We start from the raw sequence: 21568 nt of genomic DNA, 5'->3' as shown, positions 1-21568 counted from the left end.
TCAAGAGGCAGATCAGGTGTTCTGGTATCCCCATTTCTTGAAGAATTTTCCACAGTTTATTGTGATCCACACAGTCAAAGGCTTTGGCATAGTCAATAAAGCAGAAATAGATGTTTTTCTGGAACTCTCTTGCTTTTTCCATGATCCAGTGGATGTTGGCAAATTGATACTTCTATGCAAAGTATCACGCGAAATGCTAGGCAATCTTCATTTCAGCTTGTGCTTCATCCATCCCGGCATTTCGCATGATACTCTGCATACACGTTAAATAAGCAGGGTGACAATATATAGCCTTGATGTACTCCTTTCCCAATTTGGAACCAATCTGTTGTTCCATGGCTGGTTCTAATGGTTGCTTCTTGACCTGCATACAGATTTCTAAGGATGCAGGTCAGGTGGTCTGGAATTCTCATCTCTTGAAGAATTCTCCACTTTGTTGTGATTCACACAGTCTACGGCTTAGTGTAGTCAATAAAGCAGAAGTAGATGTTTTTCTGGAACTCTCTTGCTTTTTCAATGATCCAACAGATGTTGGCAGTTTGATCTCTGGTTCCTCTGCCTTTTCTACATCCAATTGGAATATCTGGAAGTTCTCGGTGCACACACTGTTGAAGCTTGGCTTGGAGAATTTTGAGTGTTACTTTGCTAACGAGTGAGATAAGTGCAACTTGTGCAGCAGACTGGCATTCTTTGGCATTGCCTTTCCTTGGAATTGGAATGAAAACTGACCTTTTCCAATCCTGTGGCCATTGCTGAGTTTTCCAAATTTGCTGGCATATTGAGTGCAGTACTTTCACAGCATCATCTTTTAGGATTTGTAATAGCTCAACTGGAATTCCATCACCTCCACTAGCTGTGTTCGTAGTGATGCTTCCTAAGGCCCACTTGACTTCACATTCCAGAATGATTGGCTCTAGGTAAGTGATCAGGCCACTGTGGTTATCTGGGTCATTAAGATCTTTTTTTGTATAGTTCTTCTATGTATTCTTGCCACCTCTTCTTAATATTCTCCGCTTCTGTTAGGTCCATACCATTTCTGTTCTTGATTGTGCCAATCTTAGCATGAAATGCTCCCTAGGTATCTCTAATTTTTCTTGAAGAGATCTTTAGTCTTTCCCATTGTATTGTTTTCCTCTATTTCTTTGCATTGATCACTGAGGAAAGCTTTCCTATCTCTCCTTGCTAAGAGTCTTCTCCAGTACCACAATTTGAAAGCATCAATATTTTGGCACTCAGCCTTCTCTATGGTCCAACTCTTACATCCTCACATGACTACTGGAAAAACCATAGCTTTGACTAGACAGACTTTTGTCGGCAAAGTGATACCTCTGATTTTTAATATGCTGTCTGGGTTTGTCATAGCTTTTCTTCCAAGGAGCAAGCGTTTTTTAATTTCATGGGAGCAGTCACTATCCACAGTGACTTTGGAGACATCAATGCCTCACTACAAAGCTACAAAGGACAGGCTGACTCTCTTGTTGGGGGCTAATGCCACCAATAGTCATTTTATCATTCTGAAAATCCTAGTACCATTAAGAATCACAGTAAATCTGTGATAGAGCACTCTGTTTGTGCTCTATAAATGGAACAACAAAACCTGGATGAAAACAGATCTGATAACATATTTGCTGAATATTTTAAGCCCACTGTTGAGTTCCTACTGTTCAGAAAAAAAAGATTCTTTCCAAATTATTTCTCTCCACTGACAACACACCTGGTCTTAAAAGAGCTCTGATGGAGACGTACAAAGAGATTCATATTGTTTTCATGCCTGCCAACACAACATTTATTCCTCAGCCTGTGGATGAAAGAAGGAGTCATTCCAAATTTCAAGTCTTACTTTTTGAGACATACATTTCATATGGCTATAGCTGCCATAGATGATAATTCCTCTGATGGATATGAGCAAAGTAAATTCAAAGCCTTCTGGAAAAGATTCACCATTCTAGATGCCATAAAGGATAGTCATGATTCATGGGAAGAGGTCAAAATATGAACATTAACAGGAGTTTGAAAGAAGTGGATTTCAACCATCATGGATGACTTTGTGGAGTTCAAGACTTCAGCAGAGGAAGTAACTGCCAATGTGGTGCAAATAGGAAGAGAACCAGAATCAGAAGTAGGGCCTGAAGATGTGACTGAATTGTTGCCATCTCATGGGAAAACTTGAACAAATGAAGAGCTGCTTCTAATGCATGAGCAAAGAGAGTAGTTCTTTGAGATAAAATCTACTATTAGTGAAGATGTAGTGAAGATGCTGAAATGACAACAAAGGACTTAGAATATTACATAACCTTAGTTGATAAAGCAGTGGCAGGGATTGAGAAGATTCGTTCCAATTCTGAAAGAAGTTCACTGTGGGTAAAATGCTATCAAAGAGCATCACACACTACAGAGAAATCATTTGTGCAAAGAAGAGTCAATTGATGTGGAAAACTTCACTGTTGTCTTATTTTAAGAAACTGTCACAGGCAAGCCAACCTTCAGCAACGGACACCCGAATCAATCAGCATTCATCAGCACTGAGATAAGATCCTCAACCAGCAAAAAGATTATGACTCGCCAAAGGCACAAATGATGACTAGCAAATTTTAGCAGTATTTTTAAGGAATGTGGATTATTTTCTCAGACATAATACTACTGCACATTTAAAACACTACAATACAGTATAAACAAATTTTTAATGCATTGGGAAAGCAAAAAGTACATGTAACTTGTTTCATTGTGACAGTCACTTCATTGTAGTAGTCTTGGAACCAAACCCACAATATCTCCAAGGTATGCTTGTACAAGTATGTGCAACCCATTACTATGTATGATTATTCCTTTAAAAAGGAGAAAAGCTATTTTACAATCTTTCAAAGGAAGATGATAGGGAACTTTTCAAAGGAAGATGATAGGGAACTATCAGAGGAAGAGGAGATTGAAAGATGAATGGAAGAAAATAAAGATGGTAGAAAACATAACTCTATGCTTCTGATCTTCACTGCCTTCCTATGAAGATATGACAACAAAAATCACATGAGGAATGAAAGTAACTGAGTAAACATTATTTCCAGATAAAGACATTTTATAAAATGTCAAACTTAAACCACACACCAAACTGACAATTGCATGGATTTAAGAATCAGAGGTGGCTCAGACAGTAAAGATTTCATTTGCAATGCAGGAGACCGGGTTTGAACTCTGGGTCGGGAAGATCCCCTGGAGAAGGGAACGGTCACCCGTTCCAGTACTCTTGCCTGGAGAATTCCATGGACAGAGCACCGGTGGGCTACAGGCAAAGAGTTGGACATGACTGAGCAACTAACACTTCGATACTTTTACTTTTGAAGAATCAGAGAGGGAAGGTACTCATTTTGTTCTTTATATACATCTCTATTTTAAAAATGTTTACTAAAGCACAGTATCTAAAAATGTGGGGCTAAATTTTTTTTAAATTCTAATGCATAAATAAAAATAAATTATGCACAGTAAGACCAGCATGGGATGATGCTTATTTAGACTTTAAATTGACTTTATATGATGTATATAACTCAAATCATTATGCCTCACACCTTAAACTGTGCTCTATGTTAATTATAACTCAATAAAACTTGAAAAATGATTTTATAAATAATTTGGAGTACATAATGGTTAACATGGTGACAACAGACATGAGTTTGCTGATGGACCAAAGAAAAATATTACTAATAGATAACATTTGCTATCTTTCCTCTTCAGAAGTACAAGCTATGATCAGTTCTCTTGCTTCATGCTGATTCATATATGTGAGGCAAAAAAGGTTGCTACTATTTCTTTCCACATGTACCGATAACAACAACAAAATTACAGAGTTTATCTGCATTTAAGAGTCAAGACCAGAAAACAAGTTCATATATTCAAGACAAAAACTGGTTTGAAATATTCCAAACTATTTTTTTAGGTTCAAATGCACTTGGTAAATGTTTTAACTCTTTCCATACTCATCAAACACTTTTACACCAAAATGGCATTCAACATAATAAAAGGATTAAAAGCTCTTAAGAAAGAAGATTTAAAAAAAAATAAATAAGGCAAATGGTTCAGCTCACAACAAACCCATTTTTCTGCTACACTCCAGAAATGGAACTTAAGGCTTTGCTGAACAGGCCCAGCAAAAGCAGGTTTGCAGACAGATTTTATGGAACAAACTGTATCGAACAAATACCTGTATGTCTATTGCTAGATCTTAGACATAAAAATATACAATAATTCCTATCTTCAAGGTGACACTACTTCACAGTAGACAGTATTGCTGCTTTAAAATAATTCTTTTAGTTTATTCAAGAAAATCCAGAACAATTTTGTAATAAAATGAAACTACAGGTAATAAAAAGGACACAAAAATATTAACAGACCAATACAATTACCACTAGGTGTCACTCTGATATAAAGTTCTTGGCTGCCTTTAGGCTTACTTTTATACTTTGTAAAGTCTTCCTGGTAATAACATGGGAATGGCATTATCTTATTTAGTATCTCTCTGTACTTTAGTATTTATTTACATATATATATATATATATAGAGAGAGAGAGAGAGAGAGAGAGAGAGAGAGATACAGGAAAAGTAGTATTTATCCAACTCCTTAATAACAGTAAGATGGCCAACAGCTAAAAACTAACAATTATAAGTCACATAAAATTTCATGTGTCTATTTTTTAAATTTCCTGCAGTAGACGATTTAATGTGCATACAAATTTATACACATGCTCATTTACTGAGACATACATATTAACTGATCTGCTGCTGCTGCTGCTAAGTCACTTCAGTCGTGTCCGACGCCAAACATTGCGTTTAGAGGAAGAATTCAGAGACAAAAAAAGAACATGGTCTCTGAGTTTGAGAAGTTAATATTCACAAGGGAAAACCAAAACACAAAAAAAGAGTAAGATGTTTTAAAATCAATTTTGAAAGTATACACAAAATTTTATGATATCATAAGAGATGAATCAAAGTAACTATGTCAACAGTGGTTAGGAAGGGCTTCATAAAGGGAGATGTTTACTCATGGTATTCAAAGATGAGTGTAAGCTTTCCAGAAAACTAAAACAAGAAAGAAGAAAGTCAAACAGAATATAGAAAGTAAGGTACCACCAAAGGATATGAGGAGATTTAGAAAGATTATAAAAGATCACCATAGGAAAACTATGTAAGATACAGAACAGAGGAAGGAAGAAACTGAAAGAATAGAAATAGAGGGAGGAACTGTTACAGTAACTAATGAAAGAAATTAATTCTTGAACTGCAACATAAGGAATCAAAATAAAGGAGGAATTCAAGTGATACCATGAAACTAAGAGAACTTAATCAAAAGCAGTGAAAGAAATGAAAGAAAAAAAACTTCCAACAATTCCAAATATCCCTGAGTGTGCCTTCCACAGTGATGCATATCAACAAACCAACAATGAACAAAGAAAACATCCATGATGTGATTATTTAACTGGTATATAATTCATAATAAGAGAATAACTATAATCCAGAACAAATAAAAAATTGGAACAGTGTGGACAAGTAGTAGAAAGATACATATCATACAATAATAGTATCTGGCTTACAATTTATTTGGAATCAAGTTTCATTTATAAAATGTATGTAGCTACTTAAATTGTATTTGTTTTCTTTTTTTTTTAAGTTTTTTTTTATTTTTTAACTTTACAATATTGTATTGGTTTTGCCATATATCAACATGAATCCACCACAGGTATACACGTGTTCCCCATCCTGAATCCTCCTCCCTCCGCCCTCCCCGTACCATCCCTCTGAGTCGTTCCAGTGCACCAGCCCCAAGCATCCAGTATCATTCATCAAACCTGGACTGGCGACTCATTTCATATATGATATTATTCATGTTTCAATGCCATTCTCCCAAATCATCCCACCCTCTCCCTCTCCCACAGAGCCCACAAGACTGTTCTATACATCAGTGTCTCTAGTACTCTTGCCTGGAAAATCCCATGGATGGAGGAGCCTGGTAGGCTGCAGTCCATGGGGTCGCGAAGAGTCAGACATGACTGAGCGACTTCCCTTTCACTCTTCGCTTTCCTGCATTGGAGAAGGAAATGGCAACCCACTCCAGTGTTCTTGCCTGGAGAATCCCAGGGACAGGGGAGCCTGGTGGGCTTCTGTCTATGGGGTTGCACAGAGTCGGACACGACTGAAGCAACTTAGCAGCAGCAGCATTCAGGGTTATGGAGAAGGTAATGGCACCCCACTCCAGTACTTTTGCCTGGAAAACCCCATGGACAGAGGAGCCTGGTAGGCTGCAGTCCAAATGAATGATAACACAAATGCTTCTGTAGAAGTCCATTTTTACAGTAAATTAAAAGACTAAGAGTTTACAAAATGTGACCCCTAGAAACTCTATCATATATATCTATAACAAAGCTTTAAAATAGTTCACATTCTCCAAACTAGGATAGAATTAAAGTATAATTTTAACATATATAATCGAGAAGTGAACATTTTCATCACCATCTTTGAAATGAGCAGGGACACAAAACTGACTCCAACTGAGTGAACCAATAAAAAGTGGATGAAGTGATTAAAATATCCATGAACTTTCACCATATCCCAAATACTTCAACAACAAAAAAGTGAAGTCACTCAGGCATGTCTGACTCTTTGCAACCCTATGGACTATAATCCACCTCCTCCATAGGCTCCTCCTCCATCCATGAGATCTTCAAGGCAAGAATACTGGAATGGATTGCAATTTTCTTCTCCAGGGGATCTTCCTGACCCAGGGATAGAACTCAGGTCTCCCACAACAAAAAGAATAAGGTCAATTTGAAAGAGTCGCTATTAACTACTCAGTCTCATGCTATACAAGAGCAGTTAAAATTTATTTAATACAGAACTGTATTCTAGTATTCTTAAAATAGATAAAAACTTGAGATAATTTTATGATTTAAAAGAGAAAGTATTACATGACACTGAGTTACTTCTCTAATTACAGTGAATACATTCATCATTATGCTAAGAAAGTAAAGGCCTGCTAATACCCTCCTAATATACCAAGGATAACTTGGCAATATTACTGAAAATACGTATAGGCAATAAGCATGATCAATTCTAACTAATTATAATACTCCTGTAAAGATAAATAAAATTATTTTTCAATATCAGTAGATGAGTTTTGTGATTTTAAAAATGCAAGCTCATTTTAAATGTCAGCAAAGAGACAGAAAGTATAAAAATTATAAAAACTATAAAAAAGAATCAAACATAAATCCTGGAGCTGAAAAATACAATAAGTGAATTGAACATTTCACTAAAGGGGCTCAACAATAGACTTGATTAACAAAAAGAATCTATGTGCTAAGACATGTCACTTGAAATTATCCAGAGAAATAAAATGAAAGATAAAAAAGACTGAAGAAAGGCCAAAGGCCTTATGGTAATCCATTAACGGACAAATATACACATAATGGGAGCTGCGGAGGGAAGGAGAAAGCAGATTTGAAGAAATAATGGTTGAATACTTCCCAAATATGGGAAAGAAAAGACATTCAGATTCATAAGGCACAAAAGATAACAGAAGGATAAATCCTAAGAAATCTACATCAAAACACATTAAAATCAAACTGTCAAATTAAAGGATGTGAATGCGTGCATGTGTGCTCACTCAGTCATGTACAACTCTATGCAACCCCATGGACTGTAGCCTGCCAGGCTCCTCTGTCCCTGGAATTTTCCAGGCAAGAATATTGGAATGGATAGCCATTTCCTACTCCAGGGGATCTCCCTAATTCAGGGCTCAAACCCACATGTCCTGAGTTTCAAGCATTGGCAAGTGGATTCTTTACGACTGAGTCACCTGGCAATTAAAGGATAAAGAGAAATGTGAAAACAGCAAGAGAAAAGCTTGTCACATAAAGGGGACCCTCACAAGACTATCAGCTAATATTTCTCAGTAGAAACCTTTCCAGTCGAAAGAAAGTAGAATAATATATTCAAAGTTCTGAAAGAACAAAACCACCAAACAAGAATACTATGGCCAGCAAAATTATCCTTCAAATATTAAGGCAGAATAAAGACTTCACCAGATAAACAAAAGCTGAGAGAGTTCATCAACAGTAAGCCAACCTAATAAGAAATGCTAAAGAGAGTACTCTAAGTTCCAACAAGAAGACACTACATAGAAACAAACCACAGAATATTTTAACAGTGGTACTTAAAACACTTAATCTGAGAGAGGAGTTAAAAGACAAAAGTGCAAAAAATAAGTATAACTAAAAATATGTTAATGTATACATAATATGAAAAGATGCAATTTATGAATCAGTAACAAAAACAGGCAGGTCAGGTGGTCTGGTATTCCCATCTTTTTAAGAATTTTCCAAAGTGTGTTGTGATCCACACAGTCAGAGGCTTTGGCATGGTCAATAAAACAGAAATAGATGCTTTTCTGGAACTCTCTTGCTTTTTTGATGATCCAACGGATGTCAACCTCTTGAGAAATCTGTATGCAGGTCAGGAAGCGACAGTTGGAACTGGACATGGAACAGACTAGTTCCAAATCGGGAAAGGAATATGTCAAGACTGTATATTGTCACCCTGCTTATTTAACTTATATGCAGAGTACATCATGAGAAATGCTGGGCTGGATGAAGCACATACTGGACAAGATTGCTGGGAGAAATATCAATAACCTCTGATATGCAGATGATACCACCCTTATGGCAGAAAGTGAAGAAGAACTAAAGAGCCTCTTGATGAAAGGGAAAGAGGAGAGTGGAAAAGATGGCTTAAAGCTCGACATTCAGAAAACTAAGATCATGGCATCTGGTCCCATCACCTCACGGCAAATAGGGAAACAGTGGGAAAGTAATAGACTTATTTTTGGGGGGAACTCCAAAACCACTGCAGATGGTGATTGCAGCCATGAAATTAAAAGACACTTCCTCCTTGGAAGTAAAGTTATGACCAACCTAGACAGCATATTAAAAAGCAGAGACATTACTTTGCCAACAAAGGTCTGTCTAGTCAAAGCTATGGTTTTACCACTAGTCATGTATGGATGTGAGAGATGGACTATAAAGAAAGCTGAGCACGTAAGAATTGATGCTCTTGAATTGTGGTGTTGGAGAAGATTCTTGAGAGTCCCTTGGACTGCAAGGAGATCCAGCCAGTCCATCCTAAAGGAAATCAGTCCTGAATATTCACTGGAAGGACTGATGCTAAAGATGATACTCCAATACTCTGGCCACCTGATGCAAAGAACTGACTCATTTGAAAAGACCCTGATGCTGGGAAAGATTGAAGGAGGGAGAAGGGGACGACAGAGGATGAGATGGTTGGATGGCATCACCGACTCAATGGACATGAGTTTGACTAAACTCCAGGAGTTGGTGATGGACAGGGAGGCCTGGCATGCTGCAGTCCATGAGGTCGCAAAGAGTTGAACATGACTTAGTGACTGAACTGAAATGAACTGAACAAAAAGAGGAGACAATAAAACAGCAGAGGTTTTGTATATGACTGAGGTTAGGTTAAAATAGATTGTAGTAACTGTAAGATGTCTTATATAAACCCAATGGAAACTACAGAGAAAATACCTAAAGGAGATATACAAAAGAAAATGAAAAGAATCAAAGAATGATACTACCAAAAAAAAAAAAAAATCAACAAAGAAAGACAGTAAAAGAGGAAAAGAGATAAAAAAGCCACAAGACAGAAATAAACAATTAACAAATAGCAACAGTAAGTTCTTTTCTATCAGTTATTACTTTAAATGTTTATGGATAAAACTCTCCAATCAAAAGACACAAACAGGCTAAATGGATTAAAAACACAAACTCCAACTATATGCTGTCTATTGTGTGTATGCTCAGTTGTGTCCAAATCTTTGCAACCCCATGGACTATAGCCCATCAGGCTCCTCTGTCCATGGGATTTTCCAGGCAAAGTACTGAAGTGAGTTGCCAAAAGTATCTTCCTGACACAGGAATCAAACCCACGTCTCAGGCATCTCCTGCATTGACAGGTGGATCCTTTACCACTGAGCCACCTGGGAAGCTCATATACTGTCTACAGGAGACTCTAGATTCATGAACACATACAGGCTGAAACTGAAAGAATGAGAAAAGATATTCTGTGTAAATGGTCCAAAACCAGACAACTAGATGAAGGAGATCCCTCGCTCTCCCTATCCCTCCCGCCCACTCCCCCAAACACACACACACACACACATTCACGAGTACTATTCAGCCATAAAAAAGTACGAAATGCTGTCATCTGCAGAAACATGGATAGATCCAGAGACTATACTTGATGAAATAATACAGAGAAAGACAAATAATATATGATATCACTTTTATGTGGAATCTAAAAAATCTAATACAAATGAATGTATATACAAAAGAGAAAGAGACCCAGAGACATAGAAAACAAACTTATGGCTAAAAACGGGGAGAGGGAGCCAGGGAAGAAAAATTAGGAGTATGGGATTAACACACTACTTGGCTGGAGAATCCCAGGGACGGGGGAGCCTGGTGGGCTGCCATCTATGGGGTCGCACGGAGTCGGACACGACTGAAGCAACTTAGCAGCAGCAGCAGCATACGTGAAATAAATAAACTGTACAGCACTGGGAATTACACCCAATACATTTTAATAATCTATAGGGGAACATAATCTACAAAAATACTGAAACACTATACTGCATACCTGAAATTAACGCAATACTGTATATCAATTATACTTCAATCTAAGAAAAAAGAAAAAATGTTGTGAGAAAATATTATATAATGATAAAAGAAGCAATTCACCAGGAGGACATGTCAATTATGAGCATATATGTACTCAACATCAAAGAACCCAATTTACAAAGCCAACAAGGAAAGAATCAAGGGGAGAAATATATAACAACACAAAAATAGCAGAGGATTTCAATAATGGATAAAACTTCCACAGAGAAGATCAATAAGGACTTGAACAAAAATTGTAGACAAAATGGAATTAACAGACATGTACAAAACATAACATCCAACAGCATACACATCAGAATACACATCCTCTTAAGCACACATGGAACATGCTCAGGACAGATAATAAATTTAAGAAAAGCATAAAGGAAAGTGCTGCTGACTTTCAGTTTCATTATACTGTGGTTGGAAAACATATGTGGTATGATTTGAGTCTTCTTAAATCCATTAACTTGTTTGTAACCGAATATGGCAGGATTCCCTGGCAGCTGAGAGGTAAAGAATCCACCTGCAAATGCAGGAGATGCAGGTTTGATCCCTGGGTTGGGAAGATCCTCTGGAAAAGGAAATGGTAACCCACTCTAGTATTCTTGTCTGAGAAATCTCATGGATAGAGGAGACTGGAGGGCTACAGACCATGGGGTCACAAAAGGTGGACATGACTTACTGACTAAACAACCACCACCACCTAATATGTCCTCTATCCCAGAAAATTTACAAATATGTAGATATTAAACAATGTAATGCTTGAACAACCTATAGGCCAAAGAAGAAATAAAGAGAAGTAGAAAATATCATCAGACAAATGAGAACATAACATTACCAAAACTTATGGAAAGCTGTGCTAAGAGGAAAGTTTCTAGCAATAGATGCCTACATTTTAAAGAGTAGAAAGATCTCAAATAAAAACAATACTAAAATTCATATGGAACCACAAAAGACCCTAAATAGCCAAAACAATCTTGAGAAAGAAGAATGAAACTTAAGGCTTCACACTTACTGACTTCAAGAAATTTTACAAAGTTATCAAAACAGCCCAGGACTTGCATAAAGAAGAGAATAAAACAAAGTCCAGAACAAAACCCACACATAAGTCACATGATCATTGACAAGGGTACCAAGTCTACATTATAAAGAGTCTCTTTAACAAATAGTGTGGGCAAAATTGGATAGCCACATGCAAAAGAATGAAATTAGATGCTTATCTTATACCATACCCAAGAATTACCTCAAAATGGGTTAAAAATCTGAAATTGCAAAACTCCTAGAAGACAACATAAAGAAAAAACTCCATAATATTTATCTTGGCAATGATTTATTGGATATGACACCAGAAGCGTAGACAACAAATACAAAAATAGACTAGTGGGACTAAATTAAACTAAAAAGCGTCTGTACAGCAAAAGGAATAACAGAGTAAAAGGAACCTACAGAATGGGAAAAAATATTTGCAAACTACATTATCTGCTAAGGGGTTAATATTCAAAACAAAGAAATGTACAACTAAATAGCAATAAAGTTAAATAATCCAATTTAAAACTTGGCAAAGGACTTTAACAGACATTTCTCCAAAGACATACAAATGATCAACAGCTATATAAAAAGATACTCAATCATCATGAACTATAAATCAAAACTACAATGAGATGTCACTCATAGATGTTAAGATGGTCATTATAAAAACAAAAACAAAATATCAGAAAATGACAAGCACTGGTAATGTGGAAAAATCAGAAGGAATACTTGTGTTCTATTGCTGGAAATGTAAAATGTTCAGCCACTATGCAAAAAAGTATAGAAGCTGCTCAAAAATTAAAAACAGAAATACCATATGATCCAGCAAGGCCACTTCTGGGTATTAATCCAGAAGAACACACCTAAAAGTCTATTGACAGAGGAATGGATAAGGAAGATATGGTACCTATATACAATGGAATATTTATTGTTGTTTAGTCCCTAAGTCGTGTCTCATTCTTTGCGACCCCATGGGCTACAGCCCATCATGATTCTCTGTCCATAGTATTTCCCAGGCAAGAATACTGCAATGGGTTGCCATTTCCTTCTCCAGGCGATCTTTCTGACCCAGAGATTGAACCCACGTCTCCTGCACTGCACTGGCAGGCAGATTTTTTTTACTGCTGAGATACTAGGGAAGCTCTAACAGAATATTACTCAGCCACATAAAAGCGTGAAATAATGCCATCTGCAGCAACACTGATGGACCTAGAGATTATCATACTAAGTGAAGTGAGACAAATATCATATATCATTTATATGTGGAATCTACTTTTTAAAAAAAGAAATGAATGTATTTACAAAACAGAAATGAACTTACAGATACTGAAAACAAACTAACAGTTAGCAAAGGGGGAATGGGGAGGGGTGGCAATAAACTAGAACCCTGGAATGAATACACATACACTACTATATATAAGATATTAATAGATAACCAACAAGGATCTACTGTATAGCACAGGGAACTCTACTCAATATTCTGTGATAGCCTATAAGAGAAAAGAATCTTAAAAAAAAAGAATATATATATATATACATATAACTGAATCACTTTTGCTGTACACCTAAAACTAACACAACATTGTAAATCAACTATACTCCAATAAAATGAAATACAGAAAACAAAAACAAACAAACAAAAAAAACAGAGGAATAAACCAACACACACACAAAGAATTGAAAGTAATGTCTAAAGAGATATTTGCAATCCCATGTTCACCATAGCATTATTTACAATAGACAAGAGGTGGAAATAACCTAAATGTCCATAAACAGATGAACAGATAAAACATGGCACATACACACAATATAATATTCAGTTCAGTTCAGTCGCTCAGTCGTGTCCGACTCTTTGCGACCCCATGAATCCCAGCACACCAGGCCTCCCTGTCCATCACCAACTCCCGGAGTTCACTCAGACTCACGTCCATCGAGTCGGTGATGCCATCCAGCCATCTCATCCTCTGTCGTCCCCTTCTCCTCCTGCCCCCAATCCCTCCCAGCATCAGAGTCTTTTCCAATGAGTCAACTCTTTGCATGAGGTAGCCAAAGTATTGGAGTTTCAGCTTTAGCATCATACCTTCCAAAGACACCCAGGACTGATCTCCTTTAGAATGGACTGGTTGGATCTCCTTTCAGTCCAAGGGACTCTCAAGAGTCTTCTCCAACACCACAGTTCAAAAGCATCAATTCTTTGGTGCTCAGCTTTCTTCACAGTCCAACTCTCACATCCATACATGACCATAGGAAAAACCATAGCCTTGACTAGACAGACCTTTGTTGGCAAAGTAATGTCTCTGCTTCTGAATATGCTATCTAGGTTGGTCATAACTTTCCTTCCAAGGAGTAAGCGTCTTTTAACTTCATGGCTGCAGTCACCATCTGCAGTGATTCTGGAGCCCCCAAAAATAAAGTCTGACACTGTTTCCACTGTTTCCCCATCTATTTCCCATGAAGTCATGGGACCAGATGCCATGATCTTAGTTTTCTGAATGCTGAGCTTTAAGCCAACTTTTTCACTCTCCTCTTTCACTTTCATCAAGAGGCTTTTTAGTTCCTCTTCACTTTCTGCCTATAAGGGTGGTGTCATCTGCATATCTGAGGTTATTGATATTTCTTCCGGCAATCTTGATTCCAGCTTGTGCTTCTTCAAGCCCAGCGTTTCTCATGATGTAATCTGCATAAAAGTTAAATAAGCAAGGTGACAATATACAGCCTTGACGTACTCCTTTTCCTATTTGGAATCAGTCTGTTGTTCCATGTCCAGTTCTAACTGTTGCTTCCTGACCTGCATATAGGTTTCTCAAGAGGCAGGTCAGATGGTCTGGTATTCCCATCTCTTTCAGAATTTTCCACAGTTTATTGTGATCCACACAGTCAAAGGCTTTGGCATAGTCAATAAAGCAGAAATAGATGTTTTTCTGGAACTCTCTTGCTTTTTCAATGATCCAGCGGGTGTTGGCAATTTGACCTCTGGTTCCTCTGCCTTTTCTAAAACTAGCTTGAACATCTGGAATATTACTCAGTTTTAAAAAAGGAAATCCTGTAATATGTTACAACATGGATGAACCATGAGGATATCATACTAAGTGAAATAATCCAGAAACACAAATGCTGCATGATTCCACTTATATAAGATATTTAAAGTAGTCAAACTCATAGAAGCAGAAAATAGAATGACAACAGCCAGGGAACTCGGCAGTAGGGGAAAATGGGGAGTTGCTTTTCAGTGGATACAGTTTCACTTCTACAAGTGAAAAAGTTATAAACATTTGCTGTACAACAATGTAGCTACTGTTAATAAAACTATAATGTACATATCTCATTTATATCTGGAGGAATTTAGGCAAAGAAAAGAACAAGTCCAAATGCCTTACTGGGTATAACCTATTCAGTGAACTGAAAGAAGTCCATTACAAGTTGGGCACGGTGAGTAGAAGGAGAGTGATAACAGATGAAAACTAGAAATGCAGCAGTGTCTGGTCAAGCAGGGACTTACAGGCCATGTTAAAAGACTTGAATTTTATCCTCCAAACAGTGGAAAGTTTCTTAATGGATTTAAGTAAAGGAACAACTATCTGATTAGTTTTAACAGCCTTGCTTTTCTCTTAACATACTTCAATTAATAAAATTAAATAAGAATCTCCCCAAAAATGAACAAAAGCAAAATTTCAGAAATATCTAAAATTTAGATTTAAGGCAAAATTCTATTAAAATAAAAATACAATTTCTGGTTCTACAACAAACATGGATCAAATAATCTGAATCGAATATGAATTCAACATAGTTTCTCTATAGAATTTTGGTAAAGTTTGTCTTAAAACGGCAGGCATACACTTTGAGTTTCCTTTGAAAGAATAATGCTAAAGCATTTATTCAGACGCCAGGGAGGGAAAGTAATGGAAATGTCTTATTTCTGATCTCTCATTAATCAGTATTAAAAATGAGGGCACTTCAGCTAAAAAGTCTGATATCAATGTACTTAATAATTTTGTTATTTTTTTTAAGCTCTGAGATATTTGGTTGGTATCTGCCCTGAAACAGCTTTATATACCATTCTGTATATGTAGAACAAAAAACCTTTCTTCTCAAACTTACCTCAATCTCAAGACAGTATTTAAAATTAGAACACAATAATCTATATGGAACAACATCAATCTGGTTTTCTTTCTCCTTCTTGGTATAGCAGTCAACTCAAAAGAAAAGAATATGAGCTGAATGTTTACCTAATAAATTTTTTATTTGTGAAGGCTATATGGCAGGAAAAACCTTACCAACAGTACAGCTGTCTTCCAGTACCACATCAACATTTCTGTCTCTGTACTCAACCCTGAAGTCCAGCATCCGCGGTTGCCTTTCTACAATTTGCCTAGATGGCATTACAGGTCGAAATGCTGAAGAGGAAGAGGGAGCAGGAGCTGGAGCTGGGTGACTTGCTGGATCAAATGCAGGTCCTGATATAGTCTCACCTCCATAGTCACTGAAATATTGACAAAAAAGCATTATCATCAACCAAATCACTACAGATTACCACTAAAGATCTACTCCATACTTGGCTTGTGTTGTTCTTCACATCATATTTATCTACCTGTGCATCAAGGACTAACTTAAGTTCTAATTCTTTCACAAAATCTCTCCCACTGAGTGAAAGCCACCTTACTTTCCCTCTCATAGTAGTATCACACATATTATTCAATTATTTTTTTGTCTTGTGCTCTTACTATGTTGGTAAAACATCATTTAAACTCTTGTGAATTACAGTATTTTCTTAACCCACAGTATTTTCTTTCTGATTTACTTACCCAGTCGTTAACTACATTTTCCACAAAATCTATTCTGAAAACTTTACTATTTCTAAACCAAATAAACAAATAGCCTTAACCATTCCTTCTAAGAACAATCTTTCCTTCCCATCCCATCCCCAAATTTCACCTTTCTTCTAGCTAAATTATCCTTCATATCTCAGATTGAATATTTTTCAACTCAGAGCACGTTTTACTACCTCAGACTAGTTCTAACTTCTCACCACTACCAATAATTATGAAGCTCACATTTGTGTTTTTATTGGCTGTATCATCTGCCAAGTTCAATACTTTATCACAGGAGATACACATTTAACAAATTAATGAGAGGAGAAATAATTCTAAAGAATTTGGATTTCTTTCTCTAACTTAATGTATATTTTATATAATATATATATATATATATATATATAGTCACTATTTTCCCCCTCAGTAGGAAAAGTAGTGGGGGAGCATAAGAAATGCTCCCATTAAATATCATTATTGTATAACTTTTCTCCAACATAAGAACTATAAGCTCAGTTCTAAAATACTTTTCTTCTCACCCTGAAGCTAAAGTAAATTAATGGGTGGGGGGCTCGAATAGGAACAATGACAAGAATGACCAAAAACAAGCTAGGTTAAGCCTTGTTTATACAATTAAGGAGAAAATATTTATATTTACTTCATATTTTAAAGAATAGAATTAGGATAAGACTAAGAATAGAGTAGAAGAGAACAGAATAGAATAGAAATTATCAGTATGTTTAATAGTTAGAACTAAGTATTGTTTCAAAAAACTTTTGATTCTGGGACATATTTGTAATATGTGTTTTGGATTCCAAATATTTCTCACTGTAGGTCACTGTCAAAAAGTCTTAACATGACTAGGTTAGATCTTAACTGAGTTCAGGCACTCAAGTAATCGCTGATTCAAAGACATAAACCTATCCATTCTCCCAGTTGTTACAGTCAAGGAAAGTAATGTGGGAAGGAAGACATGAGAACAGAGAAAATGTCCCAAGCAGGAAGAATGTCACTGCTGGAATCCAAAGTGAGTTTCTAATATCTAAGAACAGAATCTGTGCAACACTTCAGGTATCTAAATGTTGTCACAATGTCTCAGAACCTAAGAAAAACAGTAGCTTAGTCACTGACTTATTGTTTCTTAATTCCAAATTCACCCCTGTATAGTCTTCTGTAATTTAGGAGCTAAGATTTCTGCAAAATTATATTTTTTCTTTAAGGTTTCCTGATAGACTTTGTCAAATAGAGGTACTAGATAGAACTTAGTAACTAGGAGCAGGGCAAGAAAGATTTCCTTCTTCCTGTTTACATGCATTTCCATTAGCATCACCCTGCAGCTTTCAGTCGCGCGCTTTTTTTCAGCATTCCTACAATCAGCTTCTTGTCATTCCCCCTGAGATACCAGTTAATGGCTAGACAATAAACATCCCACAGAAGTCTGATCCTCCATTCCAAAGAGCCCATCTGAAATTTAAAGTTCTGTTAATTTCTTACACCTTCAAGTGGTAACTTCCTGAAGCAATGATTATACCTGTTACTTCAGTTTTACTTTTTTGCTCTTTTAGTCCTCCAAACCTGTTTAACTGATCCTACATTGTGTGCTTAGTCACTCAGTCGTGTCCGATTCTTTGAAACCCCATGGACTGTAGCCCACCAGGCTCGTGGGATTCTCCAGGCAAAAATACAGCATTCTTGGATTCTGAATTCATGGGATTCTCCAGGAAAGAATTCTGAAGTGGGCAGTCATTCATTCTCCAGGGGATCTTTCTGACCCACAGATCGAAGCTGGGTCTCCTGCATTGCAGGCGGATTCTTCACCGTCTGAATACCTCTGTTAAAAATACCCTAGAGTGTGGTTTCATTTTCTTGATAACGAAGGTGTCCCAGGAAACAGAGGATTCAGGAACTGCCTTGATTATGGTCTTGACCTTCAATGCACTGCTTAGCTCCTTGCCAACGGAAAATGCGATATTAGTGACCCAAGCCATGCACTGGCATAATGATTAACTATCACTATTGAAACAAGTGCCTGAAGGAACCAAATGATGATCTGACCTGACCATTATGGTGGTAATAATGATAACAAGAACTATGAGCAGACTGCTTCTCACTCCAAAGGAGAGCTTACAGAACAGAATGACACACTAGGGAGTTTTAACATTCCATTCATTCATGTTAAGAATGTTACAGAGTTTCTGAAGTGGCACTTTTAAACAAGTTTCTTATCTCTTGTAATCAAAGGTATGATTCTCCTAAAAATCAGACTCAGAATTTAAGTTTTCAGCTTGCATAGCTATAGTGAAAGTTGAATATACATGCTTTTTAAATCTCTCTTGTGAAAGTTAAGGCACTGTTGTGGAAGGAGTGAGGCCCTAAGATGTGGAATGGGGATGAAAGTGAAAGTCGCTCAGTCATGTCTGACTCTTTGCAATCTCATGGACCGAATAGGGGTCGTATGCTGCTGCTGCTGCTAAGTCGCTTCAGTCGTGTCCGACTCTATTCGACCCCATAGACAGCAGCCCACCAGGCTCGCCCGTCCCTGGGATTCTCCAGGCAAGAGTACTGGAGTGGGTTGCCATTTCCTTCTCCAATGCATGAAAGTGAAAAGTGAAAAGTGAAAGTGAAATTGCTCAGTCGTGTCCAACTCTTAGCGACCCTATGGTCTGCAGCCCACCAGGCTCCCCTGCCCATGGGACTCCCCAGGCAAGAGTACTGGAGTGGGTTGCCATTGCCTTCTCCAGGGGTCGTATAGGGGACTGTATTCTCCAGGCCAGAATACTGCAGTGGGTAGCTGTTTCATTCTCCAGGGGATCATCCCAACCCAGGGATCAAACCCAGGTCTACCACATAGCAGGTGGATTCTTGACCAGCTGAGCCACCAGGGAAGCCCAGGAAATGCAGATACCTGAGTGGATTCAGATAAAGGTTAGAACTGTGAACCCCTTGAGTCTCTCTGAGCCTCTTTTGTAAGCAGAAATAGCTCCTCCTCATGGTTAAGAAGACTAGTCTCTTGCTTAAAAACTATTAATACTATTACCTGAGACAGTTCCCTTGAAAGTTGATGCCTATTCTTAAAACCTACCTCCACCATTCCTTACTACTTAGAAAGTCGGATGTAGGCATGCTCCACAAAAACAAGTACAACATATTAACTGAGAAAAGATAGCTTATATCCAAAAGTAATTATAAGATTTTGATAAATTATATCAGCAAAATCATAGGGAATAGTTGTGGAAATAAGTTTGAAGTGAGTTTGACAAAAAGAGTTTGGATAGGGCCAAATATAATATGTTTGCTTAAGCAGCTGTAAGAACCTCTAATAGTTTTCTTGTTGACCGAAGGAAACTTAAATCCCAAATGAGTCTACATTTAATGAGGATGAAATGCCCAAACTTTCCTGGCAAAATGTAGAAGAAATAAAGATGCTTAAAAAAACATGAATGCTGGAGTTAATTAATCATGTAGAACCTGAATATATACACATCATCCCATGACATTATCCATGAGGTCCCAGAGAATACTGCACTAAAGCATTGAAAAAACACATTAGGAAGGAAATCTACATCCTTGAAAAACTCTGTAGTAGCTGTCTTCTGTGGGTAGGGAATAAGACAGGTGTTCCAGGGCTAATGACACCACTGAAAAAGATTCCCTAATAGGCATGATGGGATCCCACAGTGCAGAGGTCACAGAGCAGAGTTCAACAAGAAAAAGGTGGAAGCAATGATGTTAATAGACATCATGGATGAAACGTAAGAATAAGAAGATTTCAACCTGCAGAAATCTTTAATAGTACTTCATTGAATGTGGCACTTCTAAGAAACAAAATTGAAAGTCAGTTGACTAAAATTACTGATCTATAAACAGTAGAAACCTAGATCTGGCAACCTAGATCCTAACTTCCATAATATCTACACTGGAGGGTCAAGTCCTTAGTCCCCTAAAGACAATGCAAGAAAGCCACCGTAAGTATTGTAAAATTTCCTCTAAGAATTCCCCTAAGAGACCTGTAGCTATTTACTAAGGGTTTGTGTACTGATTAAAGGAAAATCTAGATCTTTAGGAGATTACTAGATGCTAACTCTAATACTAATTCTCCTGGGAATATAAAAATGGAAGATTACAGTGGTAAATGAAGTTTTGGCCTAATCTAATCACACAAGGTTCATTTACTCTCTTCAACCTACTCTGCAGTTTTTTCCCCAGATCCCGATAGATAGCTCCTATTGACTTCCTGATCCATGAAATCAGGGATATTAGGTAGGAGGAGAGAACAGGAAGAACAACTCTTGCATACACTTTTTGTTTTAATTTGCAAGCACCATGACAAGCATTTTGCTTCCTCTCAGCAGGGTAAACAATATGCCCTCACTGTCTTTTCCTGAAGATTAAATCAACTCTCTTGCTCTTTGTCATAATAATCTAGCCTGGGCAGATCTTGATTACCCAGGTATTCCACAAAACATTATAGTGATGACAATGCAGACTGGCCCTGAAGAGCAAAAGCAGCAAGCATTTTGATGCTTTGGTAAGATACACTGGCGTGCTAGACATTAGGAGATACACACCACAAAAATGCAGGGCCCTTCACCTTGTTGAAGTTTCAGGGTCCAGGGTCAGAAGCTGGTTGCTGTCCCTTGTACTCCCATCAATGCCTAAGAGATATCTAAGCTAACTGAGAAAGAAAAAATTTGGACTGGGAAAGGAAAAAATGATTATGTCTAATATGCCAGTACCAACCAAAAATAGACTGCTGAAACATCATTACAACCCTAATCAAAGATATCCCTGAATGACTTCCCTGGTGGTCCAGTGGTAATGAATCTGCCTGCCTGCCTATGCAGGGGACACAGGTTCTGTCCTGGTCAAGGAAGATCCCACATGCCTTGGAGCAACTAAGCCCAAGTACCACAACTACTGAGCTCATGTGCTACAACTACTGAAGCCTGTGAGACTAGAGCCCATGCTCCCCAACAAGAGAAGCCATCACAATGAGAAGCCCACACACTACAATGAAAG

At 37.4% G+C, this 21568-nt stretch overlaps 1 protein-coding gene across 3 annotated transcripts in view; it reads right to left on the bottom strand.

Moving 5' to 3' along the window:
* The window catches only part of FAF1 (Fas associated factor 1), a 497629-nt gene that overhangs the window by 336608 nt on the left and 139453 nt on the right, over window positions 1-21568 (bottom strand). For all 3 annotated transcript variants that reach the window (NM_001046318.1, XM_059884654.1, XM_059884655.1), the window contains exon 4: window positions 16016-16221. In NM_001046318.1, the coding sequence (NP_001039783.1) occupies window positions 16016-16221 (206 nt within the window). The remainder of the gene's footprint in view (window positions 1-16015; window positions 16222-21568) is intronic.

This window comes from Bos taurus, chromosome 3 (assembly GCF_002263795.3).
Source record: "Bos taurus isolate L1 Dominette 01449 registration number 42190680 breed Hereford chromosome 3, ARS-UCD2.0, whole genome shotgun sequence".
In the NCBI taxonomy this organism is placed as follows: Eukaryota; Metazoa; Chordata; class Mammalia; order Artiodactyla; family Bovidae; genus Bos; species Bos taurus.
This window is presented reverse-complemented; position numbering and strand designations above follow the sequence as displayed.